Genomic DNA, 17,371 nt, shown 5'->3' on the forward strand with positions numbered 1-17,371 from the left:
CTGGTTACGTGTCTAAACCTACACACCTATGCGTTTGGCTCATTCATACAGATGTGTACGTGCCTACTTGTGCACATGCCTACTTGTGCACATGCATACATCCATACAAAGATACATACGTATCTATGGGTACTTGCATGGGTCTATGTGTGTGTGTGCACGTGTGCCTGGGTCCACCTGTCTCTGTGTGTGTGTGTGCCTGGGTCTATATGTCTCTGTGTGTGTGTGCCTGGGTCCATACGTCCCTGTGTGTGTGCCTGGGTCTATATGTCTCTGTGTGTGTGTGCCTGGGTCCATGTATCTGTGTGTGTGTGTGTGCCTAGGTCCATGTATTTCTGTGCGTGTGTGCCTGGGTCCATATGTCCCTGTGTGTGTGCCTGGGTCCATGTGTCTCTGTGTGTGTGTGCCTGGGTCCATATGTCCCTGTGTGTGTGCCTGGGTCCATATGTCTCTGTGCGTGCGTGCGTGCACGCAGACGCCTGGGTCCATATGTCCATGTGGGTGTGTGCACGTGCACCTGTATACACGCGTAGGGGAGGACGCATCTCTGGGCATGGGGGTGTGCGCATGGATTCACGTGTTTGAGTCCCTGTGCACTGGGCTGTGTGAAAATGACTCTCAACACCCGGGGTGTGCACAGGTGCCTATGGATGGGGGTGTGTGCTCGGCCCCTGTGCACAAGGGTTTCCCTATGGCCTTACATAGCAGGGGTGTGCACAGCTGGGGGGTGCAGGATGAGGTTGGGGGGCAGCAGCCCCCGTAGCTGTGCAGTGCATATTCGCTGCCATTTCCGCAGAAGTGTTTCATCTTGGTTAAGGAAACGGCATCTAATGTTCATTGAGAGAAAATCAATGCCAGATGAATATCACAAATGGAAGCTGCTGCCTGGAAGGACATCATCGCTCTTCCAAAGTACCTGGCATTCAGGGGTTACGGCCTCCAGCTGCTTGCTCGGATGAAGGACAGAAGAAATCAGATTTAAAAATTATTTTGCTTGTGTTTTCTTCTGTTAATGGGTCCAGCTTTATTTCATTATACACTACAAGGAGCTGTACAGCGAGGTCGGGTATGAAATGCTACGGACATGCCTCCATCACCTGAACTTACTCCTGCAGTTGTTTGTGAGGTCAAACAGGAGGCGGCAGCTCATGTGCCCCGTACGCATGTACATAATTCCTCCAGCTAAAGTCGCCGACTTCCATTCTCTGGTCCTCTTTCAGTAAGTAAATATTTCTCAGACGTGTAAATATTGTAGGACTGGCTTCCAGCAATCAAAGTCTGTTGTTTGAAATGTTTGGATCAATTAGAGAGTGATGCAAAGCAAAGCGTGTGCCCATGCCAGAGGCAGGAGCGGCGACACAGGCGCTCGACGATGCTCGGCCACAGCCTCAGAACCAGCCCAGCAGCAGGCAGGGACGCACTGGGAGCCAGCTGGGCTCCATGGGCATGTCTCCTCCGGGCAGCGCTCCAGCCAACGAAAGAATCCTCCTGAAACGGGGAAAACCAGCAAAGGGCTCCTCAGGCCTCCGTCCGCTCTGCTTCCTTCTGGAAAGATGAGGGATGAAGGGAGCTCAGCACCCAGGGGGGTGGGTGCAGGGGCTGCCTCAGGGAGCTCTGAATGATACATGTGCCTTGGTGAAAGCCATACATGTGTATAAGGAAAAGCAGGGAGAGCCCATTTCTGCAGGGGATGGTCCTGTCCCTGCCCATGTCCTTAGAATCTTCTCTAGTTTATAAAATAAACCACATTTTTCAAATCTTGAAACGGCTTCTACCAGTGATTACAAAATCTGGGGAGGACATCGGCAGAGGGAGCCCTTCAGACGGCACCGAAAGTTCCTGCATCCGCTGCCAGAAGCCATCAAGGAGCTGCCAGGCTCCAGCGCAGGCTGTTGTTCACACCAGGCACATCCCTGGCTGGGCAAATGCACTGAACATCACTCTTGGGAATACTGAAAAAAAACGAGGGAAGCTGGATCTGTGTTTCCTCACTTGGATGTTGCAAGGCGTTGCCCAAGCAACCATCACCTGCAGAACGAGCCAGCAGCATGTTCTGTGTCTCCAAGCCATCAAGCCCTTGAGGGTTTGATCAGCTCCATGGAGAGCAGTCACATCCCCAGGCTTAGACCCCCAACCCAGCACACCCACCCACAACTCACTCCTTGGCTGCAGATAAAGCCTCAACCACACCAGCCACAGCATTTCCACCGTCAGAGCAAAGAGAACAAGCCCCAGCAGCTCTGTCCCACCCAGCCTGCTTGCTTTTTCTCACCTTAAACCTACGTGGCAAACCCAGAAGCTAACAGAGGGTTCACAGGAATTGATGGCAAAACCCCCCCAGAGGTGGTAGACAAGTAAGAGCTGTTTGTGGGAAAGGCGTGTGAAATCCTGCTGCTGTCACACAGTTCAGAGAAATAACATAACACATTTTAGTGCATTAGATGTCGGGTGTTTATTTTCAGATGTGCAAAACACTCCCGCCGCTCAGGATATGTGGTGTGTCTGCAGAGGAAGAGAACAGAATAACATTAATAATTTCTCCGAGACAATTAATCAGACACTTTCCCAAGGATAAAGCCTAATCTAATTTCTGCTCTTATACTTTGTCTTCATAAAATTCTGAAGCAATGAATGAGCTTTATACCACTCGCATGACAAAAACCTTGAGCTCTCTTGGAAAAAATGAGGGATGAAGCAAAATTGTCAGTTCTTGTGATTTTTATATCAGACCTGTAAAGTTCACTTTTATTTTTGAATTCCGCCCCTCCTACCCCAATTTTGGCATTTATTCTGTTTTTAAAAAGCAAGTCTTGAGCCTTGGTCCTTTTGCAGAGAAAAGTTTAAAATATGAACTGCAGAGACTCAAAACCCCAACCGCAAACAAACAGAGAGAAGATGTTTTTTAAGGGGATCTCATGATCTTTGAACAGTGGATGTTGGCATTACTCAGCATGCTGCAGAAATTAGGGCCTTCCACCGAAAGCACTCGGATACCAACCCACAGGTCCCAAGGCCATTACAAAAATCAGAAAGAGAAAACATTTATTAGGTCTAGATATAGAATGTAATCCAGATTTATAGCTGATTTCATCAAGCTCTCTAAAGAGCTTGGCTCTGGCATTTGACTCTGGCCCATCTGCAAGCAGGTCAGGTTTGGTCCTCCCCATGCTGCTTTAAGCAACGAGCACTTGCTATCTTATAAAACAAAGTAACTTCATTTCCTATGTGTTTTATAGATCTCTGTGTTCAAACATCGCCAGGGCTTGTTTCACTGCAGTACAAAAGTTTCCAAATGCTCCTTAGCCACGAAAGATGAATATCACAACAGGGTTCTCGCCCTCGATGTGTTGACATGTTGATGCTTTAATTCAGGGCAAAAGCTTCAAGTCACGTTCTCAAAGCAACACACCTCAAGCAATTTGTGTAGATTGCAAAAAGTTCCTTCTCACCTTTGGGAACATGAAATCCTTACATATTTGCACAACACCCATAGCGTGCTTGCACTTTGTGCCTGCTCTCAACCCGTTTTCCCTGTCTGCTCCTCTGTCTCAATGAAAAAACTGTCCCAGAATTTTCTGCCCTTAAAAGTTTCACGTCACACCAATGAGAAATGGTGCTGAGCCTGTGTAAACACCTGACGTGGCAGAGCTAACCTTCAGGAAAACTCAACCTCAAAAATGAGACAGCAAAAACAACCCACTCAGCTTTCCTTTCCGCCTGCGCTGTTGAGGAAGGAGGGCTTCTACTTTGGAGGCGGAGAACAGTGGTTTTGCTGGGCTGGAGGAGGAGGGAAGCTATCACGGGACCGGGCTGAGTCACCAGCATCTGACCTGATCTGTCCGGAAGATCCTGCACCTCTCCAGAAGCCTCTGGAAGGAGCGTGTGGCATCATAGCAGTGCATGGACCATAGAACTCGGTCCAGCCCACTGAGTGCCTGTCTGCTGCAGCTCTGCACCATCCCTCCATCACTGCACACCATCCTGCCAGAGCCAGGGGGTGTTCGGGGGCCAAACCTTCCCCTCCCCATCAAGTGACAGCCCTCCCAGAGTGCCAGGGCAGTGATGGGGACCTCGGGCTGCAGCGATGATTCGGGGAAGAATTCCCTCTGGAAAATCATCATCAGCCTCTGTCGTGGTTCGCAAGCAAGGAAAAGACTAGACACCCCCTACTCCCTTCATCCCACCAGGACTTTATTGCCAACATTAAAAGTTTGGACATAAGGAGCGGTTCTGGTGATCGTGCCCTCAGAGTAAGAATCTCGCTCAATATTTTTAAACACTTCCCAGCAGAAAGTGGGTGTAGAGAGAAAGCAGAGCACTGCGGGGATGTTAATTGCTCAATTGTTAATTGAGGATTTCCTCTGTAACCTTGACATTTTAAACTTGAACAGCTTTTTTTTCCTATCTCCTTTGCTGTTCCTTTGCTATATCCATCTGTGAAGCTGGCTGCTCGGAAGCTAGGGCTGACAAAACACTTTGGGCAGAGGTTACTGTGATGCTATGGGATTCCTAAAGAACCATAAAAAGACATCCACACAGCCAGTGCTTCACACGGAGAATGCCAAAACCCAGATCCTCCAGCAATCAGAGAGAAAACATCTCAAATAATATATGTGGGAATACAGCACAGGTTCTCTCATGGCCTCTCCAGGGCAGCTAAGAAACTTCCCAGAGGCAAATCCCAGGGCTGAAGGCAATAGGAAACTCTGGGAGAGCGAGGTCCGAGGTCTGCACCGGAGAAGGAGAGCGGAAGGTGGGAAGGCTGGGAGGAAATCCCCGGCCTCGAGGAGGAGGAGGAGGAGGAGACAACTCACTGAGTCACCCCTGTCCTGTGATCGGTGAGCTAAGCTAACAGCAGGCTGGTGGAAGCCTTGTTTTCCTTATGTTTTGTAAAAGTGCATGATGTCACGACCAGAAAGCTGAGCGTGACTCAGCATGCTCTACCAGGAGAAGTGAAATTCCCTCTGGCTTTTGGCTCCTTCCATAGTTGCCCACTGGATTAAAGTTCACAGAGAGGAAAACTTAGATTTCTGGTTTTAATTTGGTGCATGGCCTGATAATTATAAATGCATCAATTAATCTGGAGACACAACTGTCTTGAAAAGACCCAGCAATTTGAGGACAACCCACTGTGCCTCAAACACCCCAGCAGAGTGACAGAGAGGGGAATAAGGAATTGGTCCTGTCTGGGAGGGCATCAACTTGCTGCCTAAGGAATGAATTTGCAGGGGCTGGGTCCCAAAAGACAAGTCTGTGGCTCTGTAATGAGACCAAAAGTGCCCATCAAGGTCCTCAGAAATAGGACACAAGACGGGCATGCTGGGGGTGACGCTTGGCAAGGCAGATTGGACACTGGCAGAGTGTCCTGTACTGCATGCCCTCCTACCGCCCGTCCCAATTCTGATTTTATGGAAAAAAAAGAAAATCCAATGATGTCAAGCCAGCAACTTTCACTGACAGTTTCAGAAACAAGGATACACACAGCAGAGAGGCAAAAGGGAAGCTGAGTGCAATATGCCTTTGCTGGGCACCCAAACCCTTCAATATCTTCGTAAAACCTGATGAATCATTCCCTGCACAGCATCGTTCATGCTTAAACCTGGATCTGCTTATGTTTAAAATTTAACTTATCAGTTCATGGTGAAATATTTGCCGTGTCATTATCTAGAAATCGAAATTGCTAGAAAACTTTTTAACTTAGAAAGGGCAACCCTTTCCACTGTAAATACTATTTTCCAGAAAAGTGTTGCGATTTCCAAATTGCCGCACATATGCCGAAAATCTATCTGTACAGAAAGTCGAGTGTTTTAATGTATATACTTCAAGTCAAGAAATAAACTACCTCCCCATGTGGAGATTAAAACTTATCTTTCTCTTGATTGCAGAAGATGATAAATCATGGCACAGTTTCTCCTAAGTTTTTATTATCTTAAACCAAGAAATATGTCGCTAGGAGTCAGAGTGGTCAGGCCCTTGGGTGAGAGGAAATTAACACCAACAAGGAACCTAATAATCATTGATCCATCTTTATTTAATTACACTTGGATGGCGCAGACGGTGTTCTGCCAGCTGGACTCTCTTGTGGCCACATTAAGAGGCCTGTCAAGTGTATCTGATCTGCAAAAAAAATACTGCTGCCAACCAACTTGGAAAGCCCCCAGAACATCCTCCTTAATGTCAGTCGTGTTTATACTAGTATCTTTATTTTTAGCCCCCCCCTTCCCAAACATTGGGTTCAGGGAAGAGCATTAACTGAAGAGTTATTTATTCCTGTCATGCTGAGCACGCAACCCCCTGATGGGTACTGCCACCCTGGCAGGAGCGGGGCAGGCACATGGCTCCCCACCTCCATCACCTGGCCCTGCTCGCCCCAACATGGAAGATGGAGGTTACGAGCAGGACCGGGATGGCTGAGCACGGCGTTAGCACATGCCCCAGCTAATGCTGGTGGCTGCTGCCAGGTAGTGATGGGGACCAGTTCAGCTGGGGGCTGTCCCATGGCGCACAGCAGACCCGCAGTCCTGTTTCCCCTGCGGCGGACAGGTCTTGGAAGCCATGTGGCCACCCAGAAGGTACCGATGCCGCACTTGCTCCCTGCTGCCCAGGCACTGCTGATGCTTTTGCGATCAGCGTGGCCCTGTGCCCCCAAACCACCTGGCGCTGCCCCGACCACAGTTTGGGGACGCAAACCTGGGCACAGGCACTGCTCACGGGGGCCAAGCACGGCACAGAGCAAACACGGGCATTCACAAGTATCCGTAGGTTTTTCCGGCTGCAGGAAACACACCGATGAGCATCTACCCCTCTGTGCCGGAGAAAATGAGAACCGTAGCGTGCCCACCGTGCTGGGAACGGACGAGACCCCGTCCCGCCGCCGGGACCCGAGCGGAGCCCGAGCGGGGGGCGGAGCCTGAGACTCAGGAGGCGGAGCCTGGCACCGGGGTGTGCCCGGAACCGCCCCCGGGGGCGGGGCGAGCGCTGCCGGGCGGGCGGCCCCGCCCCGCGGCGCTATAAGACGGCGGCGCACCGGGCACCTCCCGCCCTGCCGTTAGCGCCCGCTGCTCCGCCCTGCGCCTCCCCGACGGCAATTCCTGCTGCGCCACAGCCCAGCCGCAGCCATGGCGGCGCTGACGGTGAAAGCCTACCTGCTGGGCAAGGAGGAGGCGGCCCGCGAGATCCGCCGCTTCTCCCTGCCGCCGCCCGCCCGCTACCAGGCCATCTATGACCGCGTCGCCGAGCTCTTCCAGGGGCTGCTGCGGGCCGGGCCGCCGCCCGCCTTCCGCATGCACTACAAGGGTGAGTGGCGGAGAAAGACGGCTCGTCCACGGGCCGGGCCGCCCCGCAGCGGCGGCGGGTCGGGCCCCGAGACCGGCGGGGCGGGGAGGCCTCGGGGCGGCCGGGACATCCCTGCCGCCCCCCCGGGCTCCCCGCCGTAGGCCGCGTCCCGCGACGCCTGACTGGGCACCTAATTGTGCGCTTTGCCCTCTCTAGATGAAGACGGGGACCTGATCGCCTTTTCCACCGATCAGGAGCTGGAGATGGCAATGCCTTACGTGCAGGACGGTGTCTTTCGTGTCTACATCAAAGGTAACGCTGCGCGGCTCCCAAGGGCGGTCCGGCTGTGCCCTCTGTACCTGCTGGCAGGCCTCTGAAAATGGGAGAAGCCAGCCCTGGCCCTTCCCTTGTCCTAAGGGCCTGGTGTGACCTGCAGCCCGCAGGGGAAGGTTAAATAAAGGGCAGGGTAATATGCCAGAATGTGAATCTGTCTTGCTCAGGTGGATCACAAGTTTCCTCCTAACCTGGTCATCTCAGCTGTGAGCCGCTGTTGTCATGGTGGCTCCCTGGAAATGCTAGACTAGCCATGGGTATCTTGTAATATTCACAACAAAGTGTTAGGATGCCTTAATTCCAGTGTATTCTTCTGTGTGTAGTTGCTCCGTGCTACCTTCTGTTCGTGTAGGTACCTGCAAAGCTTTATCTGCACTCCCCTCTAATGAGTCACATGAGCCAGCGGTGGTGTCCCTGTTCTCATCTGTTATGCCTCCTGGCATTTCTTCCTAACTCCCTCTCCAGAAACACTTTGTTCTTGCAGTGCTTAGGAAGGTAGGATGAGAAGCCAAATGGGGTATTGCAGTACTAATCTAAAATAAACATGCCAGGAGATTGTTGAGCTATGCTCAGGTTGAGGAGCAGGTATCTTTGTGAAACGCCTTTGCACTTGGTTTAAGCTCTCTGGTGTGTCCTCAGCTCGTGTTTGGCAGCTGGTGTAAAAATAAACTGACCTAGTAAGTCAATACTGCTCTGACAAGGGCTGTTTGTGCTTCCTTCTCCTCTGCCCGATTTCCAGCCTTTAAATAGTAACCTCGTTCTTGATGCAAAGTTTCCTTTCCTTAATAGAAAAGAAGGAGTGCAGGCGAGAACATCGCTCGCAATGCAGCCAGGAGCCTCCCCGTGACATGGTGCACCCCAATGTGATCTGTGATGGCTGTGAAGGGCCGGTGGTGGGTGCCAGGTTCAAGTGCACTGTCTGTCCAGACTATGACCTGTGCAGCACCTGTGAGGGTAAAGGCATCCATAAGGAGCACCACATGGTGATGTTTCAAAGTCCACTGCTGAATCCATTTGAGGTGAGCAAAATCTATGGAGAGGAACTAATGCGTGGGATATTCCTCAAATTTAAGTTGTTTCAGTTACTCAGAATCTGCCTGTGTGAAGAGAGTCACATGAATATTACCCTTTACAGTGGCTTCCCCGAGGACGCTGGCTCCGTAAAATGCGGCATGGTGTTCCACCCTTCCCATGGATGCACTGCTGGGGATATCCTGGCCCTGCAGCTCCATGCCACAACTCTGAACAAGCCCAAACCAGTGCTGCAGCCTCCAGTCCACCCACTGCAGAAGGTAAGAGGAGGTGCTCTGGTAAACAAGGTGGTGGAGCTGAGCCAGAGTAGCTGAGGTTCCGCAGCACAGGGTGGAATCTGGGTGGAAAAATAGGATCTAATTTGCTTAAAATACAACTAGCACCTTTCATCACAGAGTGGGATTATTTTGAGGCATGCTTGGGCCCATGCAGTAGATGAGGATCCAGAGACTATCTGGAACCAAACCAAGCTGAGCTGTTAGGTCAAGCATGACAGTACTCTACTCCAGATCTGCCTTTCAGCATGGCTAATGAGCCTTAACAATGCTAATGCTACTGGTTTTCTGTTCCAGAGGTAGCTCAGAGTGTTTGTCTCTATGCTGTCTTTGTTGTGCAGTGTGTGTAAGTGACAGGAAAGGAGCACCAGGATTTCACAGGGATACAGTCTGTAGGTGCTCTTTCCCTCTGAGCTTCTATACGTGCTAACAGAAATTGTTTTTCTAGAAGCTTCTACTAACAGCCAGCCTCAGGACCCCAATGTCACCTTCTTAAAGAACGTTGGGGAGAGTGTTGCAGCTTTTCTGAGCCCCCTGGGTAAGTGACTTACAGTTTGTTATCCCAGTCCCTGAGACTGGCTTAAAAATGTTTTTAATGGTAGCAGAAGTGAGCTATTGTGACTGATACTGGAACTACCTCATGCTACTAAGCCTTGAAGGCTTAAGTTACTCGTGATACTAATAATGCTTAGGCTTAGAACAGCCACGCAGTACCTTTTCTGAGCCCTCCTTTGGAAGGAAAATGAGGAAAGATTTCATTAACATGTCACCACTGTAACACTAAGGCGGTGGTGACTCGGGATTTTGCCTGGTGTATGTGAACATCAGTAATGTCTGCCCTGACCCTCTAAATGTATGGCTTGTATATCTAGAGGAAGGTGACTTCAGTGCTTAAGTATTCTTTGTTTAAAGGATGATTCGCACTTTCAATTTCTACATGTTACCTGGACAATTGTAGGATTACAAGAACCTTACAGCATTTAGACTAGGATTGATCCATGCTCTCCTAGGACTGTGCTTTGGAAAAATCTCTTTTAAGACTTTCTCCATCTCAAATGCATTTCTAGGTATTGAAGTTGATATTGATGTGGAACATGGAGGACAGAGAAGCAAAGTGACTCCTGCTTCTTCCAGTCAAGAGAACAGTGCTGAGTCAAGCAGCAGTACTCATAACCAGAATGTTCAGACCCAACCAGACTGGAGTAACACAGAACCTGTTACAGAAGTAAATACTGTTGCAGAGCAGATACAAGACATGGTGATAGATCCTGTGCCCACACAAATGGAAGATGGCAGCTTCCAGTCCCAGGTACAAGAAATATGATGCCCATTTAAGAGGCTTGCTTAGGGTTTGCTAGAAAGGAAGGTATTCAATCCTACAATGCATGCTAATATTAAGATGTCAGCAGATTAAGTGATACGCAGCACCTTTGTTTTACAAGTTTAGAGCAAAGGTGGTGGGACTTCTTGTGGATGTAACTATTCATATTTAAGGCAGATAGTGGGAGCATGCATCCTACCTGGAAAGCACTGCAGCACCTGGACCTTTTCTCTTTCTGTTTCAGGAACACAGTGAGTCTAGTAGCTCATCAGGAGGTGATGAGGACTGGACCCACTTATCTTCCAAAGAAGTGGATCCTTCCACAGGTGAACTGCAGTCTCTGCAAATGCCAGAGACAGAGGGTCCCAGCTCCCTGGATGTATCTGAGGATCCTCCTCAACCAGGACCTACAGGACTGAGAGAAGCTGCACTCTACCCACATCTCCCACCAGGTATGAGAATGCATGCAGGTATCATAACTGAGAGTGATTTTTTTCACTCAGGAACTGCCAACTTGCCTAAATTAAGCAGACCTGCTTTTCAGAATGGTAGGAACTAGGTGTAACTAAGTGACCTCAAACTTGTCCATAGCTTTGTTAGTAGGTATGGCAGCTCTTGCACTCTGTTAGAGACAGTCAGGTGGTTCTCTTCTTGAACGTAGGCAGCTAAGGCTTCCCAAGACTTCTGAACTCAGACTAATAGGCCATTCAAGCAACATGAAAAATAGTGATATCCTAAATCATGTCCTTGCTATGGAGTGTTCAGGATGCAGACAAGTGCATCCTGTAAGCTGAAAACAGCATTTTTCTGGTGGGAGCCAGTAACACTATGCCAGGCCACTTAACTGAGGTCAGCAGTAGGGAGTGCCACAGCAAGGCCAGCTCCTGCTGACTCAGCAGCTTTCTTCCCTGGTTATGTATCTTATCTCAAACATCTGCCCTCCTGGGAGACAAAGGAGAGCATGTCTTCTAGCATGTAACTAGCTGTGCTGGGCTTAGTAGTGCCAACCTACCTACTGCATGGTATTGAGGCTTGGCTGGCTTGCTAATTCCGTGAAATACTTCAACTTGAAACTACTCTTGCCTTCACAGAAGCAGACCCTCGCCTCATTGAATCTCTGTCCCAGATGCTCTCCATGGGTTTCTCTGATGAGGGTGGATGGCTCACTCGACTCCTCCAGACAAAGAACTGTGACATCGGGGCAGCACTAGATGCCATCCAGTATTCCAAGCAGCCACCTCACTTGTAGTAGTCTGTGTAACAAAAAAGCACCTTCCTTCCAACTGAAAGCAAACAATGCAGTACGAGTTAGTCAGCAGTTCACCTTTCTGCCTGCTAAGGTTTCTGTCTCCTGTTCCTAAGTGCTTGTAGAATGAAGGAAAAATAAATACTTCCTGTGATGAGTCTGTGTGTGTTTAAGTATCATAGCTGTATTAGCCAAATGCTTCTGCTCTCTTAACTGAGAACAGGTGATTTTACTAAGAAGCTCCCTGTGCAAGGAGACAGCCCAGGACTGTAGACCTGGTGTGTCCCTGTAAGGCCACACTTATGAAGAGAAATCAAATGTTTGGCTGGCTCCGAAGCCTGCTCTGCAGCTCTGGAAGAAAGGGTTGCTATGGGAGATGTAAACAAAGAGGTAGCACAGGGGAAAAGAGCTGTACTCAACAATGGGGAATTCAATTGTACTGGCCAGGAATCCTTAGAGCCTTGGAGCTTTCTTCCCCCAACCTGACCTACTTCCAGTCCTATTCTTAGCTGATGAGGTTGCTTAACAACACTATGTAACCCTACTACTTGCCCACTGCAAGAGTCTCTTTCACCCTTGTACCCCTCCCTGAAACACAGCCATGGAGCAAGTTTACAACTTTTAATAGTGCAGGCTTAGAGTAAAGCCATCTTCAGGGCAAAATCTCTCCTCAAGAACTCAACATACCAAACACATTACAAACAACAAAACAATGCCAAACATGCCTGAACTTCTCAGAGATCATCATTGAACTCCTCACCCGTGCAGAAGAGCTGTTCACAAGAAATGGTGCTAAGCTTTGGCCCAGTGCCAGAGTTAAGGACATCTGCCCTCATGCCATGCAAACAGCACCTTCCTGGAGCACTCTCTAAGACACCAGATCTTGCCCTTAACCCTTGGCTTTGAGGGTCTCTGAACAACACATCCTCCTCAACTGTGCAGCTGGTGCTGGGCACCATGGTGCCAGGCAGTTTTGAGGCAAGATGCTCAGTGCTAGCAACACACTTTTTAAATTCAAAATCTGGACCTTGAAGTAGAGTTCTTCCAGCCTGTTCTGAGCATCTACTGGCCATATCAGCATCTGCTGCAGTGGTGCTGCTGTGTGGCCCCAACCTTCCACTGCCCTCCTGTGGTGACAAGCTGACCCTGGCAGCATTTTCACTATGGTTGTCAGAACACGAGAGAAATTTTTCCCACTTGGAGGATTTGGTACAAGCAGTTGGGGTTTGTGTACTCTCCTCAGGCACTATGGGCTCGCAGACAGCAGAAACCATACGCTCTGCAGAAACAGCATCTCCACCATCCTGATCAGGCACAGCTACTACACTTTTCTTGCGCTGTAAGAAGAAAAAGAGAGCTTGGTTATCAGTCCAGCACGCACAGCCAAGCTGCACAGAAGCAAAGAGCGAGCACTCATGTCCTTCAAATGCACCCCAGTTCTCACCAGCCCTCTGAGGCAGAGCTGAGGCTGGGTGGGCCTATGACCTCTGGGCTGTGGAGACTCAGGCAACCCTCACCAGCCCTGCAGGTCATCACAGCAGCCTCAATAACTGCGTACTACACAGGTGCCACTGCTCAGTAATGCAGAGCAGCAGTTTACAAGTGTGCTGATAGAGGAATCTGGCTCAACCACCCAGCTTACACAACTTGGCATTGTTTTTTCTGCCTGACTAAAACCTTTCAGAGAGAAACTCCTGACAAAATTTTCTTCTTCTCTTCTCCAGTCTTTTCCCCAGAAGAGCAGAGGAAGATAGACAGGTAAAACTTCAAAATCATGATGACACAAAAGAGTTCAGGAGAACACTGTTTTGCTTTACTGGCAGGAAGCATCTTCTACAACTAAAACATCTCAGAGGTTTTAACCTTTTTGGCTTGGTAGGCGAGCTGGAAAACTCCATTTTCTTCCGCATACTCGTGAACATCACTGGAGAGGAAGCTGTCCTGGTATTTCCTGGCCAAGAAAACCATTCACAAAGAGGACAGATTAGCTCCACTGTGAATTTTTTTTCACAAGTCACCAGAAATGTTCATAAAATGCACGGCTCTAGCAATAACAGAAGTTTTACCCCAAATACGAAATCCCTGCTCAGCTCAGGTCATACATTGCAACCTGTACTTTGTTCAGCGATCAGAGATGAGCTACCTCCCCTACACCTCCAAGCCAAATGTCAGCACTTGGGGTCAGGAACTACAAAAAGTTCTTTCTGTACCTTTGTTCTTCCACAGCGTTCTTTCTCTGGGAACAGAACCATTGCCTTTTTGCACCTGCCTTCTCCTCCCCATCTTCTTCATCTTCACCATCCTTGTCCAGATATTTACTCCAGCGACTGACTTCTGCCCTGCCCTCCTACAGCATTGGAGAATTACCGAAAACAGCAAAATACAGGGTTCTCATTTTTGGCATTGTTATGTATATGCTGAATGCCTCAAATCATAAGTCAGTTCAGGACATGTTCCTGTATCGTGTTCCCAGGTTCAGTACCCGGGTGGAACAGAGAGTTTCGATATACATCTCAACCTCTTTCTGCTGGAGCCTCTCAGATTATGTACACTATTATTTCAGCAGTCTGAACCCATATAAAGGGATCACTGATTTCACTTTGATTCACCTAGGTCAGTATGGGTTGGTACTTACCTCAGCTTTGTAGGTAATTTACCTGCTGGACTGAACTGTCTTCATGTTGGGCTGCTGTATTTTTGCTGTCATTCACAGAGTCTTCTGTGCACCTAAAACAGAGGTTTAAACTAGAGTTTCTAGAACACACTTCTGTCTGTTGATTTATAACTTTCAAATCACCTAGTCAAAGCACAAGGGATTGGACAGAAAGCATGGACAGGAACAGTGGACAGGAAGCATATCAGGAAAAAAAAAGCATCTACAGAAAAGCAGATATCAAATGAAAGATTTGCAAGATATATTGTCCAAATACTCGAAAAAATCTAATTAGAGGGTAGCCCTCCTTTCTATACAAATAGAGTAGCAAGTTTGATCTAGAGCTGCTAATGATGAAATGATGAATTCTAATTGATCACAACTAGGGATAGAACAGCGTGTCTTTGAGACAAGCTTTGGGACAGCTTAAACCTACTAATTATATCCCAAGCAACCAAGGAAAAATGGAAATTATTTCACAATATTTTGAATTTCACAATGTTCTGAGATTAGAAATAGCAACCCTTTTTGATAAAGTGAACAAACAATGAGTTTTCTTCCCAAAGCTTAACCCTGAAGCACTGCATATACACAACTAAGTTATCTAACTAGCTTTAACTGATTTCTGAAAATAACCTTGAGTAAAAAGGAAGCTGGACCAGCTCAAGATCAGTTCAAGATAAAGCAATTTGTAAACAGATTCAGGAATGAACTAAACAGGAAAGCGCTAATCAGATTTTCCAGACCATCAGGAATTACACCCAAACGTTTGCACTAAACCAGTCTTTTTATCAATAGCAACAGTGATTCCTCAGCAAATTCACAGTGAGAAACCCCTGAATGCCAACAGGTAGGCAGCAACAGCTTGGAGCGGACAATATTTTCCCTCTGAGGATGCACCTCTGCACTGCTTGTCAGTCTGCAAGATGGACATCTCCACAGTCAGCTCATCAAGCAATAAATAAGACCAATTTTTTTTTAAAAACCAAGCACCACAAAACCAACCTCAAACCCTATTGCATATATTTTAATGGGGAAAGGCCTGACTAACACACACTGGTGATCAACTAAACTTATCTGAGAAAATTCCTTGTCAAGAGAAACACGCCAGAACACGAGACCCAATGAACAGCTTGTTCCCGTGAGGTGATGACAAAACTGGATTATGTCATAGCTTCACAACCGGACAGAAAACCCTCCTGTGGGCTCACATGAGGCAACAGGCACCCCATGCGTGAAGATGTGCATTAACTGTAGCTCATCAGAAGAAACAAGCACATAAAGATTAAACACTCTACCGAGATGTCCAACCAACTGCTTCCTCTGCCTCACCCTGCAGCAAGTTTAATTTCTGGACATGGCGCCTACAGTCCAGGCCAGACCCTTCGCCGTAAACCTGCAAAACAAACAATAAAAACAAGGCTTAGGGAGCAGCCAGAAGGAAACGGCGCACCGTGAGGCTCCGCCCCAGGTAATACCGAGGTGGGAACTACGGCTGGCGCACATGGCGCAGCGTGTGACGTCCCGGGCAGGGTGACTGCCACACCGGGCTCCCCGCTGCCACCCTGCAGGGCTCTCCACCACCACGCTGGGCTTCCCATCGCCACCGCGCGGACCTTCCGCCGCCGCTCACCTTCTGCACCGCCTGCCGCTGGCCGCACACGCTGCAGCTCCACTTCCCGCTCCGCTTGGCCTGCGAGGGCGCGGGGGGGGGGGTCAGCCGCGGCCCGCGGCCGCCCCCCAGCTCCGCCCGGCCCGGCCCGCACTCACCTGCTGCACCTGGAAGCGGCGGCAGCAGCAGCAGCGCAGCACCCAGAACCGCGGCGCCATCCCGCCGCCCGCCCACGTGACACCCCGCCGCCCGCCCTCGCCAGAGCAACGCGCGCCTCCCGCCCACGTGACACCCCGCCACCAGCGAGGCGGCCGCTCTGGCCCCGAGTCCGCCGGCACGGCTCTCCCGGCGCCGCGCGCTACGAGCTATCGCGACCGCCGCTATCGATAGGGACTAATCGCTCCCGCTCGGCCAGGAGGCTGTTTTACAAGCATCTTCTTATTCTTTCTTAAAAAAAAAATAAAATTAAAAAAAAAAAAATCAATGAGCTGGCCCGAGCTGCCTTCAAACGGGCAGATGTAACGCAGCGCCTTGCCTCGCTCGGGTGTGTTTATTTAATGAAAGTCACCTTCTTTCAAGAGGAAAAACATTTTGTGTTTTCATCATCAACAGTGATGTCTGCACCTACCTGGAGCTGCATCAGGCTGTGTTACATAAAAAGTAAATATTGAGAATAATTTAAAAGAAAAAAAAAGGAAAAATAAAGAGGCGAGGGCGAGAGAAGAGCTTAAAAGGGAGAAAAAGAAAAAAAGGACGAAAGGGATAAAAAAAGTCAGACTCCAGTCACACCAAGCCCCCACTCTTTTAGGTCACCCCCATGGACAAAGAACAAGCCATATTCCATGAGCTCAGAGAAATAAAAGGCAGTCGGGGCAGTCTATAGGATTCTGGTTCGTTTATTGAGTACATGACGGATAAGACAGACAGATGGTGTAAAATCACAGGTAGTATTTGTACTTTAAAAAAATTACAATAAATTACTGAATAATTAGTAAAAGCAGGTTTCCTAATGGCTGCTCTCCAGTGACACAGGACAGAGGAGGCAGAGAAATAAGAAATATGTACCAGCTGTGAATACACAGAACGTCACACGGAGGAGTTAACACTGAGTAGCACACCGAGTAGTGTTAAATGGGAACAGCCAACCGTACATGTCTTTCCCATCCCGTTTACTCCAAACACCAGCCAAAAGCCGTCGCAAACGTTGCCTGCAGTGCAGGGGCTGCTCTTGCCCAGCGGCAGCACCTCTTGCTCTGCTCCCGCAAGGCGGACGCCTGCGCAGCGAGATGAATTGATCTGTAGGAACAGCACTAACTCTCCTTCCTTGGAGCAGATGCCCTACAACCAGAAGGCTAACTCTTAGTTTCCTCTGGTCTTAATTGATTTAAAAGAGTAGTCACTCAGTCTCCCAGTTGTTTCATCTCTAACTGGAAAGAGATCTAGTCTATTGAGGTTTCCCATAACGGGCTGACGGCAGAGGGCCATGCTGCTTTGAATTCTTCCTCTTTAGGTATAAATGCCCTTGGACGTGTAGTAGTTTCTAAAAGCACATCCATCGCTAAACTCTGCACAAGCCATGTTCAGAAAGGACAGCTGCAGGTGGCACAACACTCCTCCTGCCCCT

The 17,371-nt window shown here is 49.1% G+C and overlaps 2 protein-coding genes across 4 annotated transcripts; one reads left to right on the forward strand and one right to left on the reverse strand.

The window, feature by feature from the left end:
- Nucleotides 1–7,087: 7,087 nt before the first annotated feature.
- On the forward strand, nt 7,088–11,622 carry SQSTM1 (sequestosome 1). Of its 2 annotated transcripts, none has more exons than XM_086621383.1 (8): nt 7,088–7,296; nt 7,492–7,587; nt 8,398–8,627; nt 8,720–8,900; nt 9,364–9,453; nt 9,983–10,224; nt 10,481–10,688; nt 11,328–11,622. In XM_086621383.1, the coding sequence occupies exons 1-8, from the start codon at nt 7,119–7,121 to the stop codon at nt 11,483–11,485; spliced, it is 1,383 nt and encodes a 460-aa protein (XP_086477509.1). In that variant the 5' UTR covers nt 7,088–7,118; the 3' UTR covers nt 11,486–11,622. The 2 variants fall into 2 exon arrangements, with proteins under 2 accessions (XP_086477509.1, XP_086477510.1); XM_086621384.1 differs by having other exon boundaries at nt 7,089–7,296; nt 8,744–8,900.
- A 496-nt stretch (nt 11,623–12,118) lies between these two features.
- Nucleotides 12,119–15,965, reverse strand: MRNIP (MRN complex interacting protein). Of its 2 annotated transcripts, none has more exons than XM_086621625.1 (7): nt 15,906–15,965; nt 15,769–15,828; nt 15,434–15,531; nt 14,140–14,209; nt 13,693–13,829; nt 13,346–13,433; nt 12,119–12,819 (listed from the first exon to the last, which is right to left on the reverse strand). In XM_086621625.1, the coding sequence occupies exons 1-7, from the start codon at nt 15,963–15,965 to the stop codon at nt 12,217–12,219; spliced, it is 1,116 nt and encodes a 371-aa protein (XP_086477751.1). In that variant the 3' UTR covers nt 12,119–12,216. The 2 variants fall into 2 exon arrangements, with proteins under 2 accessions (XP_086477751.1, XP_086477752.1); XM_086621626.1 differs by having other exon boundaries at nt 12,119–12,821; nt 13,333–13,433.
- Nucleotides 15,966–17,371: the final 1,406 nt, after the last annotated feature.

This window comes from Tauraco erythrolophus, chromosome 16 (assembly GCF_009769465.1).
Source record: "Tauraco erythrolophus isolate bTauEry1 chromosome 16, bTauEry1.pri, whole genome shotgun sequence".
In the NCBI taxonomy this organism is placed as follows: Eukaryota; Metazoa; Chordata; class Aves; order Musophagiformes; family Musophagidae; genus Tauraco; species Tauraco erythrolophus.

Coding starts and splice junctions, on each gene's coding strand:
- SQSTM1 (XM_086621383.1), top strand. CDS start 7,119: ATGGCGGCGCTGACGGTGAAAGCCTACCTGCTGGGCAAGGAGGAGGCG. Junction 7,588..8,397: donor CTTTCGTGTCTACATCAAAG/GTAACGCTGCGC, acceptor TTTCCTTAATAG/AAAAGAAGGAGTGCAGGCGA. Junction 10,225..10,480: donor ATGGCAGCTTCCAGTCCCAG/GTACAAGAAATA, acceptor TTTCTGTTTCAG/GAACACAGTGAGTCTAGTAG.
- MRNIP (XM_086621626.1), bottom strand. CDS start 15,965: ATGGCGCCGCGGTTCTGGGTGCTGCGCTGCTGCTGCTGCCGCCGCTTC. Junction 15,829..15,905: donor GCCGCTTCCAGGTGCAGCAG/GTGAGTGCGGGC, acceptor GCGCCCTCGCAG/GCCAAGCGGAGCGGGAAGTG. Junction 15,532..15,768: donor AGCGGCAGGCGGTGCAGAAG/GTGAGCGGCGGC, acceptor TTTGTTTTGCAG/GTTTACGGCGAAGGGTCTGG.